The 21,759-nt window shown below is 27.2% G+C and overlaps 1 protein-coding gene across 1 annotated transcript; it reads right to left on the bottom strand.

The window, feature by feature from the left end:
- Window positions 1–621: 621 nt before the first annotated feature.
- LOC136968315 (patched domain-containing protein 3-like) lies at window positions 622–9,469 on the bottom strand. The gene is made up of 4 exons (XM_067262320.1): window positions 9,371–9,469; window positions 6,744–7,751; window positions 5,857–6,174; window positions 622–1,964 (listed from the first exon to the last, which is right to left on the bottom strand). Exons 2-4 carry the CDS (start codon window positions 7,738–7,740, stop codon window positions 622–624), a joined length of 2,658 nt encoding a protein of 885 aa, XP_067118421.1. The 5' UTR covers window positions 7,741–7,751; window positions 9,371–9,469.
- Window positions 9,470–21,759: the final 12,290 nt, after the last annotated feature.

Here is a 21,759-nt window from a genome sequence, read left to right as displayed (position 1 = left end):
GAGATACGAGGTCAAAAGCGCTTACTGACCTCAAACGTATCCTTTCACAAAATAAACTAATATAACGGTACATTGTATTCTTTCATTGTGTTAACAGCATATAGTGTAATGTATTTTCCCTAATTAATAAGATAAATTATTTAGTGGATTTTAAGGCAGCTTTATTTTCAAAATAATCCCAATTTTGTGAAGATTGGCACAGAAGAGCACAGAAAACCATAACAGAAACAATGTAAATTCGAAGTAAGTCGAAAACAAAGTTGCTAGATAAAGCTATTATTATATTAAATTTTTAGAAACAAACAATATAATATTTTTGTTACAAATAACTCTTTTATTCAAATATGTATAATTTTAAACAAAATCTGTTAAACAATAACACTATCGTGAACATAAATATGTAAATAAAAGTCCATCAGTCGCGTGTTAACGTATTGTTCTGATTGGTAATATTTGTTTCTATATAAACAAATATATTCGTGTTAAAATAAGTACATGTTATGATCCAATTGGTAGGATTTTATCATAAAATACTTATTAAATTGCTTATTACATTGGATTTTTTTAGTAAGTACATAATTTCGTGTTATATATATGTATATATATTAAGGTTTTACTTTGTCAGTGACTGGTTGAAAAAGCTTCCGATTCTTCGTTATGATCATCAGATTCTTCATTTTTCTTGTTAAATTGTTCTTTATATCTAATAAACCAATTGTAAAATGTTTGATTTTTCTTCTTTTTACTTTTATTATTAACTGTATTTCCAATTAAACTCAATATCACAGGAAGTACAAAGAGAGCGTGAAAAGCTGTAAGTACAGCTGTTAGAACCACTATTTTAAAAAAACACTTGAAGGAATGTGCATCTTGAAATGCTAATACCAGAACTCCCAATATAGTTGAAACAGAACCTTGAAAAATGGGCCAACCGACTTCGTATATGGACTGTACGAGTCGCTCGTTAGGATTTTTATTTTTGGCCATTACAAAAGCGAACGAAACGTGTGTCGGATAATTTATTGAAAATCCTACACTAAGAATTAAAAGAATTACCGATACCATATCTAAATTTACATCCCATAATGCCATATATCCGACAGTTTCGCATATTGTAGTAATAATAGCAATGGCAACACAGACGGCACAGATAAGATTAGGAATAAAGAGGAAAAATATGACTATAATTAGTAACCCTATAACCCACGCTAACTGAAGAACAATTCCTCTTATTAACAATTCATGTTCCATAAGAGGAAAAAGCACGCTGTGTGTTGATATAGACAGAGTTGATTCGTCGCATATCTTCTGTAAATCCTGGATTAACTGCAATTCTATTTTTCTACTGTACATGTTTTTGCATCCAACAATAAAACGACTGGCGAGTATTTCCGTGTAATTATTGTTAAAAAGAATGTCGTGTTTGAATTGCCTAGCGGGAGGTAGACGTAGAAATACATTTATCAAACCGTCAATAAATTCCTGTTTATTCCTAAGATCGTATCCACCCAATGAAAACTTCGCTATTGAAGTATTAGAGAATTCTTTATAATATTTTAGCCACGATAAAGTCAAAAATGGATCGGATGTATGAGAATGGGCTTCGATTTTGCTCAAAATATCTTCTACCTTCGCTTGAGTTTCGGGATCGGCGTAATTTAATGTTTCGTTTATTACAATTTGTAAGGGGTATGGATATTGAGAAAAGTAACGTAAACTCGTTAAAATCGTATCCCTGGCAATCGATTTCGATTTTAAGAAATGTCCGATATCCATTCCGTCTTCCAGATAAGTCATGCCCCAAATTCCAAAGATGAAATTTGTTATAAACAGAAACATTACTATTACTTTAACTGGAGGCAATATCAAAATAGATCCTAATTTATCTTTGAAGAATTTCATCATAAAGTCTGTCTCTGTATTATCAGCTTCTCCCACTGGTTTATTTGTGTCTTCTTCAATATCTAAAATACAAAGAGACAATTGTACAATTTATTATATAAGTAACAATTCACTAAAAAGACGGTTGACGTTACCTATGGTTCCAAAATGGTGGCTCGTCTCTGATTTCAGCAAATAGAAGAAAGGAAACAGTGGGGATGCACGTTCTAACCTAACCTAACCTATTCTAATAGGTGGCCGAATGGTCGAGCGGTCGAGGTGGTTGCCTACCGCTCTGGGTGGACCCGGGATCGAATCCGAACGGGTCGAGAAATCCCCAAGAATTTTCGGAGGGTGGTCCGTTCGGATATGTCGGACCCCGTCCCTCACTACCCGCTCGCTCCATTGTGGGCCTAGCCGAACCCATAATGGGCCTACTAAAAGAGGCTCTCTTAGTGCCCACAGGGCGGAAAGAGTTAAAAACAAACCTATTCTAATAAATTACCATAATTATTACAATAGGTTAGGTTAGAACGTGTGTCCCCACTGTTTCTTTTTTTCTATTTGCTGGAATCAGAGACAAGCTGCCATTTTGGAACCATAGGTAACATTAACCGAAAAGACATATAAGTCTACGAAAACTATTTATATTTCAATAATATAAATAAGGAAAAAAATTATGAAAATTTGATTAAAAGAAACGTAATTTTTTAAAATACATTTTAAGATAAAATCATTAAAGCAAAAGTTTGAAATATTCCAAGTAAGGTTGTTTGCATACGTCAATTATTTCGTAATTATGTACCTTATTTAATTTTAAATGAAATTAATATTAATAATATTCTTTTGACAGTTAAATAAATAAATTTTCTGGTACATCAGAGAGAATTATAATTTCCTAACTTTAATAATACATTAATTAAATAGAGGGATTCTCAGATTGAGAAAATGTTTAATTTACTTCTATCGTAATAGAGAGAAACTCTTTACAAGTAATTTTAACAACTAACTAAATAACTAAATTAACAAATGAATTTACAATTCCTTCCTTCCATTTTCTTATTGTGTAATGAACTAACATATAATATTTAGTGAACAATTAAAATATTAATTAAACATACAACGTATTTATATATATATATATGAATTCTCTCTAATTTCTAATTTAATTATTTGTTTTTAAAAATGATTTTATATCAGTTCTATTTCGTTACAATGTTACTTAAGTTTGTTATCTGTTCCGTGTAATAATAACACACACACACACACACACACAAGAAAAAACGTTCGCGTGCCATTTAAGACTGCTTAATGCAGTTACATTATTGCGATATGGATAAACTTTGTAATAATTATTTCAATTGGTTGCATTTCACCCATTGAAATAAAAACGCTGTTTAAAAAAAGAGGGAGAGATGAAAGATAAATATTGTATAAGAGGAAAAGCAATTGAAATAATACTATTTAAAACCGACGGTTGAAAGATATTGAGAACAATAATGGAAGAAAATTATCATTTAGCTAAAGGCAAGTTAACTAGAAAAAGTGAATAATCTGTGCGATAATACAAAAAGGAGGAAATGGGTTGGACGAGAAAAAGTGTTACAATTATATAAAATTATCTTTATATAAATATTGTATAAGAGGAAAATTTAATGTTTTCTGGTGTGGATATTACTTACGGGTATAACAAACACATCACAGGCATGTTTCAATTTTAAAATATAATTTCTACAGAAAAGAATAGAGATAGTTAGTTTGAATTGTTCTATAAATAAATTTTATATGAAGTATATAGAATATAATTAGAATTGTTCGTAATATTCCTACATTTTTAAAAATAATTTCTAATTGTTTATAAAGTAACGATTTAATTTTATGATAATTACACAATCGCACGTATTAACAAAAAGGTGAATAACTTTTTTCAATGAAATGATGCTAAAAATATGAAAATTTCTTGTTGATCAACTAAGGAAGATAATACTCTTATTTTAAAGTATAAAAATTAGATAATTTAATTCACTTAAATGTTATCAAATCAAATTTTATTAGAAAATATATAAATATATATAAATATTCGTAGAAAATGTGATTTAAAACAAAGGTTTTTCTATATATTTTAATACAGAAAATGACTGAATTAAGAAAAAATATGTATAAACCTTATGAAATTATACAGTACATAACTGCACTATATGAAGATATAAAAAAAGGGGTTAATGTTACCCTTGGTGCCAAGATGGCGGCTCGTCTCTGATTCCAGCAAATAGAAGAAGGGAAACGGTGGGGATGCACGTTCCAACCTAACCTAACCTATTCTAATAAATTACCATAATTATTAGTAACCAAATTATTAGAATAGGTTAGGTTAGGTTAGAACGTGCATCCCACTGTTTCCCTTCTGTTTGCTGGAATTAGAGACGACCGCCATTTTGTATACCGTAGGTAAATCTAACCATATTATTAAATAAATCATTGCAAACTTTATGAAATACTTGCTATTTATCAGATATTTTTGATATTCTTTCTGAATTATAATAGAGTTTTCTGCAGTGAATATTATCTCTGTATCTTTTACATGTAAATTCTATTTAAAAAATAGTAACTATTTTAACAAATTTTAATTAGAAAATTTATGTATTATATATAAATATATGATACATAACTTCAATTGGATTTATTTTTAAATTAAATTATAGGTTTGTGTAAATATTTACGCTATTTGGGCAAAATTATAAATATTGTATTAATAAAACAAAATAAATATTTATTTTAATTTACTTAAAATTGCATAAAATTAATTAAATGGTGAAGCAATTATGCAAATTCAGCAATTCAAATGAAAAATAGATTTTAATATAATAAATAATAAAGAATAATTCAATAAGCATTCGATAGTACATTTTACCAATTACTTTTAGCATCATATAAATCTGGTGGAATGAATTTAGTATTGGGCCTACAAGATCGATTTTCTCATTGCTAAATTCTAACAGCTCTCGTAATTCTTATGAGTAATTAAAGCAAATGCAAATATTGTGTTAGCTCGAGACGAGCCGCCATTTTGGAACCGTAGGTAACATTAACCAAACCTTCTTCAGACATTAGCAAGGTGATGGTTCAGTCATGATCTGGACAACATTCAGTTTTAATGGTACCACAAATTTAGCTTCTATAGGTCGTCAGAAGTCAGAGGACTATCAAAAACAGCTAAAAAGCTATATTCTGCTTCTTGTTGAATCATTAGGACCACAATGGATATATCAACAGAACACATTCGTCAAAATCAACACAGGATTGGCTGAAGTTTAAAAAACTAATGGCCACCGAGAAGTCCTGACATCAACCCAATAAACAAGTTGGTTAATGTTACCTATGGTTCCAAGATGGCGGCTCGTCTCTGATTCCAGCAAATAGAAGAAGGGAAACATGAGGACTCACGTTCTAACCTAACCTAAGCTATTCTAATAAATTACCATAATTATTAGCAACAAAATTATTAGAATAGGTTAGGTTAGGTTAGAACGTGTGTCCCCACTGTTTCCTTGCCGGAATCAGACGAGCCGCCATCTTGGAACCATAGGTAACATTAACCAAAAAGTTTATGGAGAATAATGAGCAGAGATGTTTATAGAAGAGGCAGGCAGTTTAAAACTATTTGTATGTAATAGTCGGTATAATTTAGGATCAGAAGTCTTATAAAATTTAATTCCAACAATGCCAAGGTGTATTTTTGAATTTATTATAGCTAATGGAAATACAATTGAAACTTTTACATAAAAAATGACTCGAAATATTTGATTTTAATCAACTTATATACAGATTTATCAGCTTTCATATTTCATTTTAGTTATAAGTTTAAAATTAGAATATAATTAAATATCGAAAACTGTATGCTGTATATATAATAATTACGTTACGATTAAAAAATATATAAGAAATTATATAATATATTAAATGTTATCGACTTACAACAAATTTTCCAAAATACAAAAGGATGAATCCTTTCTTTTTCTCTGTAACCACTCAATGCCATGCATCCTCCAAAAAAAGTAATCTGGAATATATACGTAAAGAAAATGCATGCCGAAGCATAAATGCAAAACATTCTGACTACAGGAAAAGGTGCTGTAATCCCGATAAGAAATGAAAGGAAATTGGTGAGAGACGTAATTGTGATTGAAACTGCCGCTTCGGAGTAAGATTCTCCTAATCTTTTCTCTACACTATAACTTGGATTCGTTCTTCTCCACGCTGCTATCAAGACGTACGTGTCATCCGTTTCTGTTGCTAAAATTAAATATTAATAAAAGAAAAAGTATTAAATGATTAATTTGAGGAAGATAGCTTTTAAAATCATTTTAAAAATAGAATATGAATTATTCAAGAAGGAAATACTGCATATGCCTACACCAATTTCATATTCGTAAGGATATTTTCCTTACTTAATACGTATTAACTGTTTTTTTTTTTTAAACCGAATGTTAGCAAATTTTATTCATTTTCATTTTCAAAACTTTAAAATTTAATAATAATTATTAATAGAAATGTAAAGTTTCTTATACAAATTTTCTATAACTATTTATAATTATTTAATGAGTTACGGAAAGTATAAATAAGATTCTTCAGGAAAACGGAGGATTTATGACATACTTACATAAATATTTGAATATTTTAAAGCTTTTAATAAAGGTTTTTAAGCTATTTATATCCGTAAATTGAATTTTGTAATTAATTGTAATTACACGAATATAAGCAAACGTATTAGATTTGTTATAGATGATAGAGAAGACAGGATTTTAATATAGATATAGATTGAAAATGGCGTAGTTTTATTCTAAAACAATCAAACGACTTACCTAATACGAGGAACGGTAAAGTAATGTTTAAATCTGTAGTTTTTAATCCGCAAATAAAAAGAAAACCAAAAGCAGCAATGATAGCTAAACCGGCAGAAAGGCAACTCGCTACTCCGAGCCAAGGCTTGCTCTTCACCCAACTGTCTGTCATGCATGTTAACATCGAAAACAAAGCAATAGTGATTCCAACATAAAACGTAAGAGGTAGAAGATCGTCGGTGAATGATGTTACTTCGGATATTAAAGTTGTCATTCCCGAAACGACAATGGTAATTTCTTCAAAATCAATGTTTCGTAATCTAATTAAAATAGCTTCTTCCCAATTTCTAATCATTTCCTTCTTCGATTTATTACTACTATCGAATGGGTATAGTAACCTTATGGCTTTGACGTTTTGCACATAGCGATCGTTATCAACCGTTACTCCACCTAAATTAACAATGTGCCGAGTATAAGCGTAAGTAAATAAATCTAGATCTAGAGGATATTTGAAATGATATTTTCCTTCTTCGATCGTTTTTATCCGTGGAGCTAAAGTAAAAACGGGATTTTCCAAGCATTTTCTTTCATTAATTGCACAAATCACGTCGTAAGTAACCACGTTATTATCCCACGTAATGCTGAAATTTTTTATAATTTGATCTATTAGCAATAATTCTCTAAATATCTTTTCAGTCAGCATATTTTCTCCATTTTTCGGTATAGCTATAACCAAGACTCCTTCAGGTTGTGAAGAAACTCTGAACACATCTAAATTATACGACGTATTCGTTGGAAATAAAGCTTCTATAATTTTCGAATTATGCACGGCATTACCTTTCTCTGCTGTAAACAAATATGCCAAGTCTCTGTTATATTCGATCTTTACGATTCCGGCGGATAATATGGCACATAAAAGACACGGTATAATAACGAAATACAAAGGGTGTAGTCCGATAACGTGACCCAAAGATTTTAAAACCCTGGATAAGTTCTTCTGCACGTAATTGAACTTCATTTTTGTTTTATCTATAATTTATAAAAGAAATAGAAGACATCTATTAGACATTATCATTAGGCATATGTATATATACGTATATAAAATCGTCGTTACTTCGTCTTTCCTTTCTCGGAGAGGAAAGATATTCTAGACAATGTTTTCATAACTTTATCATTTTTTCAAATTTATTTACACAAATTATATTATGTAAAAATAGCTTAGAGCTATTCATTTATATCGAAACTACAATATTATAATAACATAATCTATTATAAGATCTTATGTATTATAAGATTGCGTGTTAAGATGTAGTCAGTAACCGCAACACGTGTTTGTCTAGAGGCAATAAAAAAATTTTAAAAATTCACTTTTAAAGTAATCTAATTATAAATCCGTTTATTTTTTTATAATCAACATCTGGTTTGAGATTCCGAAAGCATCTTGCCCTTGATTTCTCGTCTTTATTTTATTATAATATAAAAAACCAGAGTTTTAACACGTAATGCCAAATCAAACTCTCTATTAATTTTTGTATTATGAAAAGATCTGTTTAACAATTGTTAAATCGACAATGAAATAAGAAAATGAGTGATTTCTAGAATACTTTATCATCGTAATTATAATAATAATATGAATACATTTTATACGCTACGCTTCATTTCGTTCAACTTAAACAGGTTAATCATAGTTATAAGAATGTTAAACACGGTAAAAGATTATACAGAAAATATCTTATCAGGAAAAAGAGTATTTTTATGAAATTATACATAAATCAAATTAAATCTGATTCATTTTTATCATTTATCAATGGTTGATAAGATTTGATAAATGTACTGTACATTATATATATATGTCATCAGCAGGTAAATTCAATTCTCCTACTTTTATGAAATACATTTCGAATTTTTCCTTAAAATATAGTAAATTATAGAGAAATTTTTTTATATAGAATAATTGATAGATTTAATCTGTACAAATGTGGAAAAAAATAATTAAATTAAAACTTGAAATAGTTGAGAAAATAATTTAAATTGTATTTAAAGTTTAAATGTAACTGTAAATTTAATATTTTATTATTGATAATTAAATTGAATAATTTAATAATGGAATTAATATAGAAGTGTCTTAATATAATTAACAGGAAAGCCATTAGCATGGAGGTGCATTGTCCTAAATTTTAGAAATTCGTTGTTGCTGGTGTAACATTTTACAATTATTTGTAAATCGTACTAAATATTTGTATATCCATTTGTTACTTAAATTTACAATTAAAAAGATGCTTATTTTCATAAAAATTTACACGAATTAATTGATCTAACAGGCAATTTAATAACTTTTAATAACGGTAATACAGACTGAATGAAATTTAACACAGTTTATTCCGAGTGAATCTGATGGAAACGATCGGGATATATTGTTTTATTTAATAGATTGAATTTGACATTTCCTATTCTAAACTATAATCTACAATTATGATAAATCATCTACTTGATCTTGGCAATATCCTATATAATATGATTGATGTACTAATAGGCTACTATAAATAGGTCTAGGTGATTATTGTATGTTTGTATGTAAATATTTTACTGTAAATTTGATAGAACACACACCCAAATTATTAAATTGAAAAATGTTATTGGATACTTACATTAATTTGATGAATTATTTGCATTATATTTACCATTAAAGAATATCCGAATTAAATCTGAAAGAACATATTGTCCTCCGTTAGATAAAAGCTATGTACAATTTTCCACTCTTCCTTCTGTCTATCCTAGAAAAGAAGCAGATGAAAATCCAAGCTTTCTTTCATTGACTAAAGGTACATGTTTATGTCTCGCTGACAGATTGTACCATTTGTCAATGCAGTTTTTATGAACACTTTAAGCACCGCATCATTCCTACGTTGGCTTTTCAATATACTTTCACTTTTAAGTTTTCATCAGTGACATTACACGTACATTATCAGGATTGTGTAAATTTTAAATGAAACAAGGAAGTATATGTATTCTTCCTTGTTCCTTTTGAGACTAGTTGTTAAGCTACTTTTCTAAAAGATACCCAATGCGCCGTGATCATATTATTGAGGTCAAACTGACGAAAGAATTTCTGCCATTCTATTTATAGTTGGTCATCAAAAGCTATCTCAAATATACATCATCCGACAATTTACATCCCCGAAAACTTATCACTTTATTATAAATCTTTATCGTCACATTCGATACCATTGCAAGAGAAGAGAGAAATCTTACGAAATTGCATACTTCAAGAATAAAATCACATTCATGATATCCTTATTAATCTGTAATTAGCATAATGTAACGAGTGGATTGAAGAGAATATAATCCAATTACTATTGTCATTTAAAAATAAATTTCAAGTGGCACTCGATTCTTAACGTCTAAAGACATAATTTATTGTATTTAAAAATATTAAGAAATATAATATTTTAATACATAAGGTTCGTAAACGAGTAAATCTTTATGGTGTACAAGGTAAAATAGTGTCACATTCTCGAATATATTTCAAGAATGTAATTTCTGTAATACAGAAAGCATTACAGAAACTACATTCACTAGTATTATAATTAACTTAGACTATTCTTCATCTCTTATGTGTAGATCATTTGTAACTATTCTATTCTTAAACCTTCATCACTTTTTTTTTTTATTTCAAACTCTTTTCCTTATTAAAACTTCCTCTTATATGGGGTATTTTAACAGGCAATGCACCTACTAAGAATTGTATATTCAAATTCATATAGAAAATATAAATAATATCAATGAAAACAACTGAAAAGTATTAATGTAAGAATAAGAATAATTAAATATTAAGCACGTATTTACAATTGATAAAACCCATTCATAATTTTCGTCATTTTAAACTCGACTAATATAATTTAAGTGTAACATTCAAAGAAAATTTTTATCTATTTATATAAATTAACTAATGATAGAGGAAACTATAATAAAAACTAAATATCGTGATCAAAAACTCGTTTATAATCGTGTTACAGATAAGAAATTGCCTCTAAACATCTTTAAAATACCAAAATGCTAAAATGTTTTAAAAAGTATATATATATATATTGATATATATATATGAAACAGATAAGGACTGATATTACAATATATTCCAAGTTAAATAATTATAAAACGAATATAAATTAGGAATATCAGCTTGAAAAATAACGTAAGTAACGTTTTAATTGTATAACTGCAAGATTTTAGAGAGTAACTAAGATCAGACAAGCAGACAGACAGTGTTTTATACGCTACTCAACGAATATCTAATGTAACTTACTATTTAATATATATAAACTAGTTTTATTAACGTTAAAAATAAACATTAATATTTCATGTTTATCTTTTTCATGATTAAATATAGAAATAAAATATCTTTATATAAAATCTATTTCGATTTTTAATGGCATGTTTACAAGGGATAAACGATTGTTGATATAAAACTGTATATCAATAAATCGAAACAATTTTATTAATGTAAGGAAAATCCTGTATTAAAACCTCTTAAAATAATAAAAATACATAAAGTTTCAAATCAGAAGCTCGTATCTTTAACTTTGTTAAATAAATTCTGCAGTAAAACGTCACACTTTTTATTGTATAAGATAATAAAGTAAATTTAATTATAGGAATTGTCGTTATATATTTTAATACGAAATCAATTTATATTGTAAAATAAGTCTTTGTACGCTTATCTCTATCAGTTTAAATGGGCGAATGTATATAAAAATGTTATTAGAATCTATTGTTGTTCACGTCACTATCAAATACATTTTATTGACCCTTAAGTAAATTTAATGAACTTCCGAAATGATAAATTATTGTAAATGTTATCGTTGTAATTGCATTATTTTGATCGTATTTATTCAGAAAAGGAAACTTTTATTAGTTTATAACTTCATTTCTTAAATAAACTTATTTAAATTCTACCGATTTTAATCACCTTAAAATAACAAATAATGAATAAATTAGTCGATTATAATTAAGTTAAATTTATTAAACTGAAACTTTAACTTATTAGAATTTTCAAAGATACTTTTAAAACTGTAAATTATTAAATTCTGTTCTTAAAATTAAACGTTATATTTCCAAACTTTAAAGTTATATATTACAATATTTAAATGTTGATATTTTCAGAGAAATAATAGTTAATACAGTAGAAGGAATTTCTAGATAATACTACTGTATTTATATAATTTATATATTTTCTAAACAATATCCTATTTAAGTTGCTTTAATTCCATTTCTTAACGAGAGAAAGAGATTTTAATTATGTTAGGAACAGTCTAATTGACTAAGATTTGAAATATTATCGTGTTTTAACTGAAACTTTATGTAATGTTTAAACTAATTAAAACTATTATAATAGTAAAATTCCTCTAAACGTTTAAGAAAATTGTCAAAACAGCTCACGATTCTCGTATTTAGTTGCTAGTTTTCCTAATTTGAATTCAAACCAACATTTACCTGTTTTAAAACACTTTTTTTTTTTAAATAAAAGTTAAATAGTAGCCGATTTTTAGATTTATAACTTTGATTTTTATCTTAAATTTGTTCAGTTGTTTTTTTTTATTTTATTTTTTAGAAGAATTTAGAAGAAAATCGTCATTTTATTCGGTGATAATAAGTTTTATTTGCTTTATTTTTAAAAGAATAAAATAAAAGTAGACGAAATCTAGAATGCTAGCAATAGATAAGAATTAGGAATTTTACCTTTTTCCTAAGACAATAAAATTGTTCTTATCTGAATTAAAATTTTTATCATCAGTCTACCAGTTGGGTTCATCGTTCTGTAAATGTGTAATAATTACCTCATTCTTAGTTGGAAAGTGTCCGTGTTAACTTTAATCAATTGTAACAGAAGACGTAATTAATGGTTTTAAAGGTAAAGTTGATGAATTTTTAACATTTAAATTTTCGTAAAAGTTGGAGAGAAAGTTCATTCTTTTCATTACATTTTGAAGTAATACTAGTCTAATTTCTATGTTAGAATAACTACTTCTGTTATAGAGTTGTTATAACACATTAACATGTGATAATTCCTACTTTTCGTGCAGAATACCCATTGGTTATGTGACATTTGGCATGCTAAAAATTCCAACTCAATTTCCTCCTCGAGTTTTCATGCTTCGAACATCATCATCATTTCATGTGACATTTGTACAAAAAATAAAAATGGGGTCAGTAATAAAACTAAGTTTAAATGATGTAAAGTTCTTTATTTAAAAGGAAGATCATCATCATCATCATCATCATCATCATCATCATTCATAATAAAGATATTTAACCAGAAATTGAAAAATTTTTTGGTAAAATTAAAATTGTGTATTTAAAAATTAACAATAATTAGATTTATATAATTAAATTTAATGTATTTTAACACTGGAACAAAATTAATATACAGAAATTACTATTATTATTATATAGAAAAATATAATCAGGTATGTATTTAAACGTGTGGAATTATTAAACGAATAGAAATTTCTATGGTAATAAAATTTTACCATGACGAAAGGGAAAATTTTAAACTGTTTGAGGAACATGATATACCCTTTAGCTATTTTGCTTTATTATTAAAATCTATTTATATATTTCGACCCGGTATATATTTCCTTCCGCAAAAAACAAGTCATCATATGAGTTTATGAAAGAGTTATTGCATTTGATACTATCCTATTTCTTTTTAAACTGAACTAATTCACAGATAGTCTAATAATATTATTATTATTACCATTAAATTATATTATATTTAAATAAAATATAATAATAAACACTGCATTATTTCTCTTACAGGAAAAATAATCGTAGTTCTAATTCAAAATCTAGTGTCTAAGGTAAGTGGTAACTTTCTAATTTATAAATCACGGTAATTTTATGTTCTTTTATAGCCGAAAATTACGATAGGATTCATATTTTTCTGTTCCGAATTTGAATAATTTCATGGTTTATCCATTACTTTCATTGAAGCGGATGGAAATTTTATGTTCAAGCTTTCACGAGAAAAGAATTAGGCATAAGTGTCAACGGAAATAGCCCAAAAACAATGGATATAAATGGCTAAACAATTGTTCTAGCATTAACGAAGCAAATTTGTTTTATCACAGCAAGAAAATAATTGTATATGACATTACTAGTAACATATAACATTTACGTCGTAATTATTCAACTGAAGCTAAACTAATATAACACACAAAAATAATCAAATTTACAGGAGAGGCTTGCTTTTATATTTTATTTACAAGCAACTTCTTGGTTTATTACATACATTAAGAAGTTATAAAGGAATATTTCTTAATATTCTTAATATTAAACTTATGAAATACTCATTCGACTATGACTAAAACAGTAATTTCCTCGGGTAAAATATACGAATATTTCTTTGTTGTTTTAGTTATTCAGTCGAGTGAATATCTCTTAAGTTAACTGTCGAACAACCTCAAAATTACATAGTAGATAAACTGATTTTCATAAAATATAGTTTATCTTCTTCATATTTTACTTTATCGCTGTAATATTTTAATATAGAAGACTCTATAAGTAGTTATATACGTCGTGGTAATGTATTTATTTTAAAATATAGAGTTAATTATTCAAATTTCGTGTAATAAGTTACTTAAATGATATACAATAAATATCACATACGTTAAAGTTTGCTACAAACTTATTCAAAATGGAGAAAATATTCATAAATAAATCTGGAATATTTAAGTGTAAACATCTTTACAGGAAAAACTCTATGTGATTTATGACATTATAAAATTGGGTCGATCTAATTCCCATTGAATAATTAGTAAAATAATTATAAAAATGAGCTTATTTTTATCTTAATAACATTGATTACAATTGTATTATTATTATATTATATAATACTTAGTTTTCATTATTATAATATTAATAAAACTACAGTACTTATATGAATCATATTATTTAATTAAGCGTGAATTCAATAAAAAGATTGTACAGGGAGAGGGAAATTTATTCATTAATTATATGCGAATTATTGAAAAGTGCAAGAGTATGAATTTAAAATGGCAAATAATGTTGGGCCTCAAAACAGCTACTAGGCGTGTGCTTCCTTAATACGTCCTTTGCGTGTTATCTACAGTTTTTTTTCCTCTTACCTGCTAAATAAAGCAACTAAATTTTAGTTTTTACACTAAAAACTAAAACGTTTATATTTGTACAATAATTAAATATTAATCTGATATTGAAAAATCACCCAGTTTAATTGTTTTATAATAGAATTTCTTCTCGTCAATGCTCAAAATTATCCACCGGGTTATTGCTCTATTTAATAAATATGATAAAGGATATTTTATTGTAATTCATTTCGTCAAACAAGGAAACAAATTACTTATTGTTAACTGAATTTTACAAATTATAATAAACAATTAATAAAGATACTACATTAATGTATTAAAAAGGAAACTAGATTAAGTTATTAAGTAATATAATTATAAATTTTTTTCAAATTTATTTATATTAAAACACGCATACAAGACATTATATAATTAGTTCATATATTGTTATTAAGATACATATTAATAGCAAATGTGTAACCTATAATCATAATAATTTTATAACTTTTATAAGAATATATATTTACTTTTAAATTTATGGGCTATTCACAATTTTATATTGTTTAATTATAACTGCAATTGTACGTTTTAATTGTTTTAATTGTCTAATTAAGGAAACAGAACAACGTAGAAAAGTACAAGTAGACACGTTTTCAGTCTTGTCTTCCTCTTAATCGATTACACAAATAAAAATAAAATTTAAATTTTATGAGACAATTTCAACTATAAAAATATTTATAACTTCCTATTATATATTATAATTGTTGTTTACGCTATTATTAAATCATAAAAAAAAACTTATACCGGTAACACGTAAGTACCTCAGAAATGTTTAATGGGTAATATGTCCCGGATATGTCAGGTCCTGTCCTCGTAATGGCACCCCAATACGGGCTTGGCCAATAATGGGGGGTGCCATTATGGCTATGGAAAAAGACCCTCTCGATGTCCATAGAACGGAAATAATAATTACAATAAGTAAACAAAGAAGAAAGGATATAAGTCGGTATCAATATTTCTATATATGTAAAGGCTAATTATCATTATCCTAGTGTAAAGGGGATTTGAGTTATACGAATCAATAAGACAGTCGATCTAAGCTGGATAATCGCCAGAAAATGAAGTCTTCGGATTTTATATATAATTTTGGAGTAGAGTTTACTTTCCTGTTACTTATCCACACAGAAATAGCCAATTATAGTAATTATTGTCTCTTCTTCTACGGATAGAAAGGAAAAAGAAAAGAAAGATCTAACTGACGTTCCTAACAACTTAATGAAAGGGCAACTGGAGAAACATGTAAATACCAAAAATTGCACATGTATATGATATAATAGAATCGTGTTACGTATGTAATTCAACTGCTGATATCTACTTGTCAGTAAAACTTCTGTTTATCTTCTTATGTAATATAAATGTATAACAATTTTAAAGAAACTATTAATACTCGTTTTTTTGCTATTTAATACTTTATGCTTTTTTTTTTATTTTCCTTCTTACGTGCCTTATCTAAAAGTATAATTAAATTTTGATATTTTCGTTATCTTCTGTTACTGATAATTTTTCTATGTTAAAAATTTCATTATCTGAGTTAGATTAGAAATGATTTTATATACAGTTTCAAGTTAGAATTAGAAATTAAAGAATGCAATTGTAACAAAAAATGAATTCTTTAATTAATAATTGTTGTGTGTGATCACATATTTTATATCTTTGACTCGTAGTTAGTAATATCATTTACTGATTATCATGTAATACCGTTATTTTAAACTTGAATAAGGGATTTAGTAATGGAACTGCATATTTTGTGCCTCGTCCATTACTACTACCTGGTGAGACCTCGATGAGTACGAGAAAAGAGCTTTCTTACCCAAAGACATTAAAAAAGAAAACCCTTTTATTAACAAATTATAAAACAATACTAAACTTTAATTTAACTTTTTTATAATATATACATTAATAAATATAATTCTCGTTCACTACTGGGTGGTTTCATTGGCTCAATAAACAGAAAGAATAAAAAGCTTAATGGATGAAGCAATTAACTTGAAAGACATTTTATGTGGAAAAAAAAAAACTAATATTTATGGCTTTTGTTATTTAACTTCAAGCACTTTTTATGCAAGGCAAATGATTTTTTTATTTTTAAACAAAATTTACATATGTTATTTTATTCTTTTTGCTTAAGAATGATAAAATTCTAAAAATTCTTAATCCCACGCTCTTCCAGTAACGTTTCTACTTTATATTTTATTAGAATTGAATCTTGAGGAATCCAGAAATTCTTCAGAAAATAATGAAAAATCGTCATAACAATAATGAAGAAGATAATTAATCAAATAGTTTATTAAATGACGTTCTTTCTATTATTGCATTATCTATTTATAGTGTTTTCTATATATATATATATATGAATCAAAATCTCTTCACTTATTCTTTAAATCTGTTTAAAAATTTTTTAACCTATATTCTATTATATTATAAAACAATGCAATGAAAATAACAAGCTGAAAAGATCAAAATATTCAATAATGTTAATGATTTCTTGTGTTTAATGTTTCTATTTTGTATCCAGAGATGGCGCCATTATATCGTCACTTCTCGTTACAAATTCGATGCCTTATGCTTTGTAAGCATTCTACGAAGCGTTACTTAATTCAGAATGACAGTGAATAACAGTAGATAGGAGACAACACATCACATCTTCATTAGGTTTGTTACTGCTTGACAAGCTTTATATTTTAGTTGACAAGATGCTCTGGAACCAAGCGTGAAAGGCGTTTTGATGTATTCTTATAATAAACATTTTAATTAATTAGTTTAATCTTGTTTAACTTCAGATTTTTATTAATAATAACTTGAATAATTAATCATTTCCCTCCCATCTTTCCTATGAGTTTACAAATTAGTTATGTGAATAAATTATGTAATATTAAATTCTCTCTTACGGCCTATGCGGATCCGTCCTTAAATTCGCAGATAACCATTAAAAAAATTCTTTTTTTAGTTTTCACCATTGGTTAGTTTTCACCATTATAACCATTATAACCATTAAAAAGAATTTTTTTTTAATATTCTTCAATAGCAAATTAGTATAGCATATAACGTTATTGAAATTCAAAATAAAAACCTAAAACCGATTGAAGTAGGAGAAATCAAACAACAGAACTACTTAATATATAAATTTCTAAAGACATAATATTTAAAAATTTAAATGAATCCATCAAACGTGAGTTAAAATGCGACCAAGTTGAGGGTTATTCTCTTGATATTTTCAATCAGGATGAACAACTTGTAATTTATTATACACGAAAGATTCGAACAAACTTGATAAACATTTCTCAGAATTCTAATCTCTCTTGAGAAAATTGACTAACAGAGAAACTAGTATGTCAATAGAAAAGCAAAGTTGATTTCTTTTCCTGCTATACCTCATAAAGGAGAATACTTTCTTTCAAGCTGTTGAATTCGAGCGGAAGTAGGACGTCCTATTTCACCGAAAGATGTTTATTTACGTCTAACTTTAACGTTCGAACGAATATTTACTTTTGTCGAAATACACTCGCACCTAATAGTTTTGCTTTTATGTGAATATTTGGTGATGAGGCCCCACATTTAATCTGGCAATCAAAAAAAAATTAACAGTACTAAGTATATGTTTTCAATTCTTAGGTAAAAAAGAACTATACAAACTTATTACTTTTTTTATGACGTTACCCTTTAGAATATTTTACTCCTTGGCTAAAACATATTCATAAGCTGAGTAAATAGTTCATATATTATACTTGGAGACAAAATATATTAGTCTCCAAGATGTAATATTTATTTTTTTTAAAAAAATATATGTATTAACTTTTTAATTAAATTGTAAATCTTATTTTATTTATAACAGAGGAAAAGTATGTGTGTGTGGGAACACGATTTTGTTTACCCCGTTTGAAGCGTAATAACTTCCGCGCTTTATGTCGAAAATTTCTGAAATTTTGCAGAGAGTTTTGTGTATTAGAGGGATTCATACTATTAAATTTTGGTGGTTAAAGATCGAAGGGATGGGGAGATAGAGTGAGGTCTCGTGTCGTATCTCGAGTAGGGTCGGACTTAATAACGATTTTACTCATTTATAATGTTTTTTTTTTATGAAACTCGACCCTATCCTCAAAATTAATCTTTTTGCCATTTTATAATAATTAAAAATATAAAAAGTTTTTAATAATAAAATATCACAACAGATGGCGTCACACGCATTTTTGAATGTTGCCTGGAAAGTTAAGCAACTCGTTGTTGGATTTTCGCATTACTGTAAAACTACGCAAATTATTTACTTCGATTTAATTTCTTTCTTATAATGTATAGCAATTATTTAATTATTTATAAAAAAAGAAATCTTTAATTTAGCCTAAAATTTTTCCATCTAATGCATAAGATTAAAAATTCAATATGTCTCTATTGTTTTTCAGAAAACAATAAAACGATTGTGTAAAGGAAATGCCAATTTAAACTGAAATTTAACCGAAAAAAAAAACCCCAACTTGTTGATCTTAGAACAGAAATCAAACGTAATCTTCATCTACGTAACGAATAATAATAAAAATTACTTTATAATATAATACAGATGTACGAAGTTGAAGTACGAAAATAATATTTAATCAGTGTAATAGAAATTTAAAATAATTAATTACACCCAAACTTTATCATCTGGAAATATAGGAAAATTTGATTTTTATTGCTAAAATATTCAATAAATAATTGTTTAATTAAGAAGAACCTACGGGTAACTTCACGTACGATTTTTTTTCTTCAAGTACGTGATTTTCTTTGCACTAAAAAATTTATAAAATGCATTGAATTTTTTAAAATAGAATTTTTAATTTTATCAAATATTACTCTTGAAAATTGAATGTTTTTGCCGTCGGAAAACAGATTTAAAAAAACATTTCATTCGCCATCATTATAACGAGATGATGTTCTTTAAAATTATTTTGAAAATTTCGATATAAAATTAAAGTATTTATATTAACATAAAGTGTGGAGAAAATTTCTGTTGATCGATCTACAAAATATAATATAAACAAGTAAATAAAAAGAATAAATTTATGACCATTAACTTATTAAAACTATGATGATAATTTATTGCATATTTTGTAATTCTCATCACTAGATAATTTATAATTTAAAGTCTTCAACAAATGATTCCATAAAATCAAATTTATAAAATGGATTCCATTTTACGTTAATTTATACCCATTAAATCTAGGAAAATGTTAGATTAAATGTAATTTATAGATAAATAAAATTGTTTTTCCCCCCCTATAGATTATAAAGAAGAGGTGTGTTAAGTGGAGAGACGAGTCGACATTTATCAATATTTAAAAATAAGGAGGAGAATTAAAGTAAAAAATCGTATACGACGAGCAAATTAAAAGATATTCGATTTGTAATAACCTGACATGGAAACAAACCCAACGTATTTACTCCGGTTAAATTATATTTGTTACTCTGAATACAAAACAGTTTGGAAATTGCATTTTGACAAAACTGATTGGCTGAGTACAACTAACAAACGTTTGTTGAGAATTTCAAATACCACGGTTGTCCCTGTATACACCGTATATAGCTTAGCTAATACTACGGTAAACGGGTTTAACAAATTCCACACTTTCTGTTCCACTGACCGCAGGCTTTCTCTACCGATAAATTGCTTAGACGCAATTAACATTTTAAACATTGATTAATCATTCAAACAGTTGCTTTCAAACTGCTAACGTTGTTTATCTGGTAAGAGTGTATTGATTTGGACTTGAATAGAGGTACCGAGATTTTCTTGACAATATTGACAAAGAGATGACCGTCTGTATTAAGAAAATCTCGTCTTATTAATTAGCATATAATTTTTATTGAATAACTTTGGACAGGAAAACTAAAGGACGTTATTGAGTCGACGGATTCGGACTCAATAATAAAATGCGTGTTGAAAAGGAATCAACAAAAACTTTGAAGAAACTTTGACATTAAAGAAAAACTAATAATTAATATCTGAGACGACTGTCAATATATATATATATATATATACAGTTATATATCGCAGCTGTTTCCTTATCTGAGAAATTTCATATCTATAGAACTGTAGCAGATGTTTGTAAGCGACAATAGACAGTCGCGGTATTGACAACCAAGTTTCTTCTCCAAACAGACAATACAATATTCTATTTATCATTAGTAATGACTTGTTGTGGTGGATGCATCTCCCCCGGTTTCTTTTTTCAATTCTACCAATCTGTCCTGCCACAATGTCGGTATAGGATCAGGTGTGAATGTAATCTCCCCACCACCCTCGACGGAATATTAGACGAAAACAGATGGCAAACAATGCCGAACTCGATGAATTCTCTGTTATATGTATTATAATTATAACTTTTAAGATTGACTTTAAACATTAATTAAATTACCAAAAACGTAGAACTTTAAATTTGTATTTTAACCACACTCTAATCTTCATTAAACCAATATTGATCCTGTTAGCTAGGTTGGCAAACTTTAATTATATTAAATAAAAATGTAAAACAGTAAAACACGCTGAAATTTTATATTCTTTTACGAAATATTCTGTTAATGAGCTTTATCGGTGGCATTTTTGACAGTATATTAAGGCTCCTACGTTGAATACATCAAATTAACGAGTAAAAGAAATTACAAGTTCGATAATAAAGTAATAAAAATTATCAAAATGGAGGTGAATTATCAGACAAGAATTGCTACTCGTTTTTTAAAAATTTATAAATCATCAAAACGATGGAAGTAAATATCTTATTTTTCAATAAAAAAAAACATTGAAACAATGCAAAATTAAACTGTATTAAAACACGAATCCAGTAAATTATTGAATTATTCCAATGGGTTGATTGGCTTCGGTTAAAATTAATTCCCGAAGATGATTT

Source organism: Centruroides vittatus, unplaced genomic scaffold, assembly GCF_030686945.1.
Source record: "Centruroides vittatus isolate TY-2023 unplaced genomic scaffold, ASM3068694v2 contig_1427, whole genome shotgun sequence".
NCBI classification, from domain to species: Eukaryota; Metazoa; Arthropoda; class Arachnida; order Scorpiones; family Buthidae; genus Centruroides; species Centruroides vittatus.
The sequence above is the reverse complement of the archived record's forward strand: the minus strand, read 5'-3'. Positions and strand labels throughout refer to the sequence as shown.

Bases quoted from the DNA above. Each gene is read 5' to 3' on its own strand.
- LOC136968315 (XM_067262320.1), bottom strand. From the start codon at position 7,740: ATGAAGTTCAATTACGTGCAGAAGAACTTATCCAGGGTTTTAAAATCT. The intron at 6,175-6,743 runs GTAAGTCGTTTG...ATTTAATTTTAG, and splicing joins TTTACCGTTCCTCGTATTAG to CAACAGAAACGGATGACACG. The intron at 1,965-5,856 runs GTAAGTCGATAA...TTTGTATTTTAG, and splicing joins TGTATTTTGGAAAATTTGTT to ATATTGAAGAAGACACAAAT.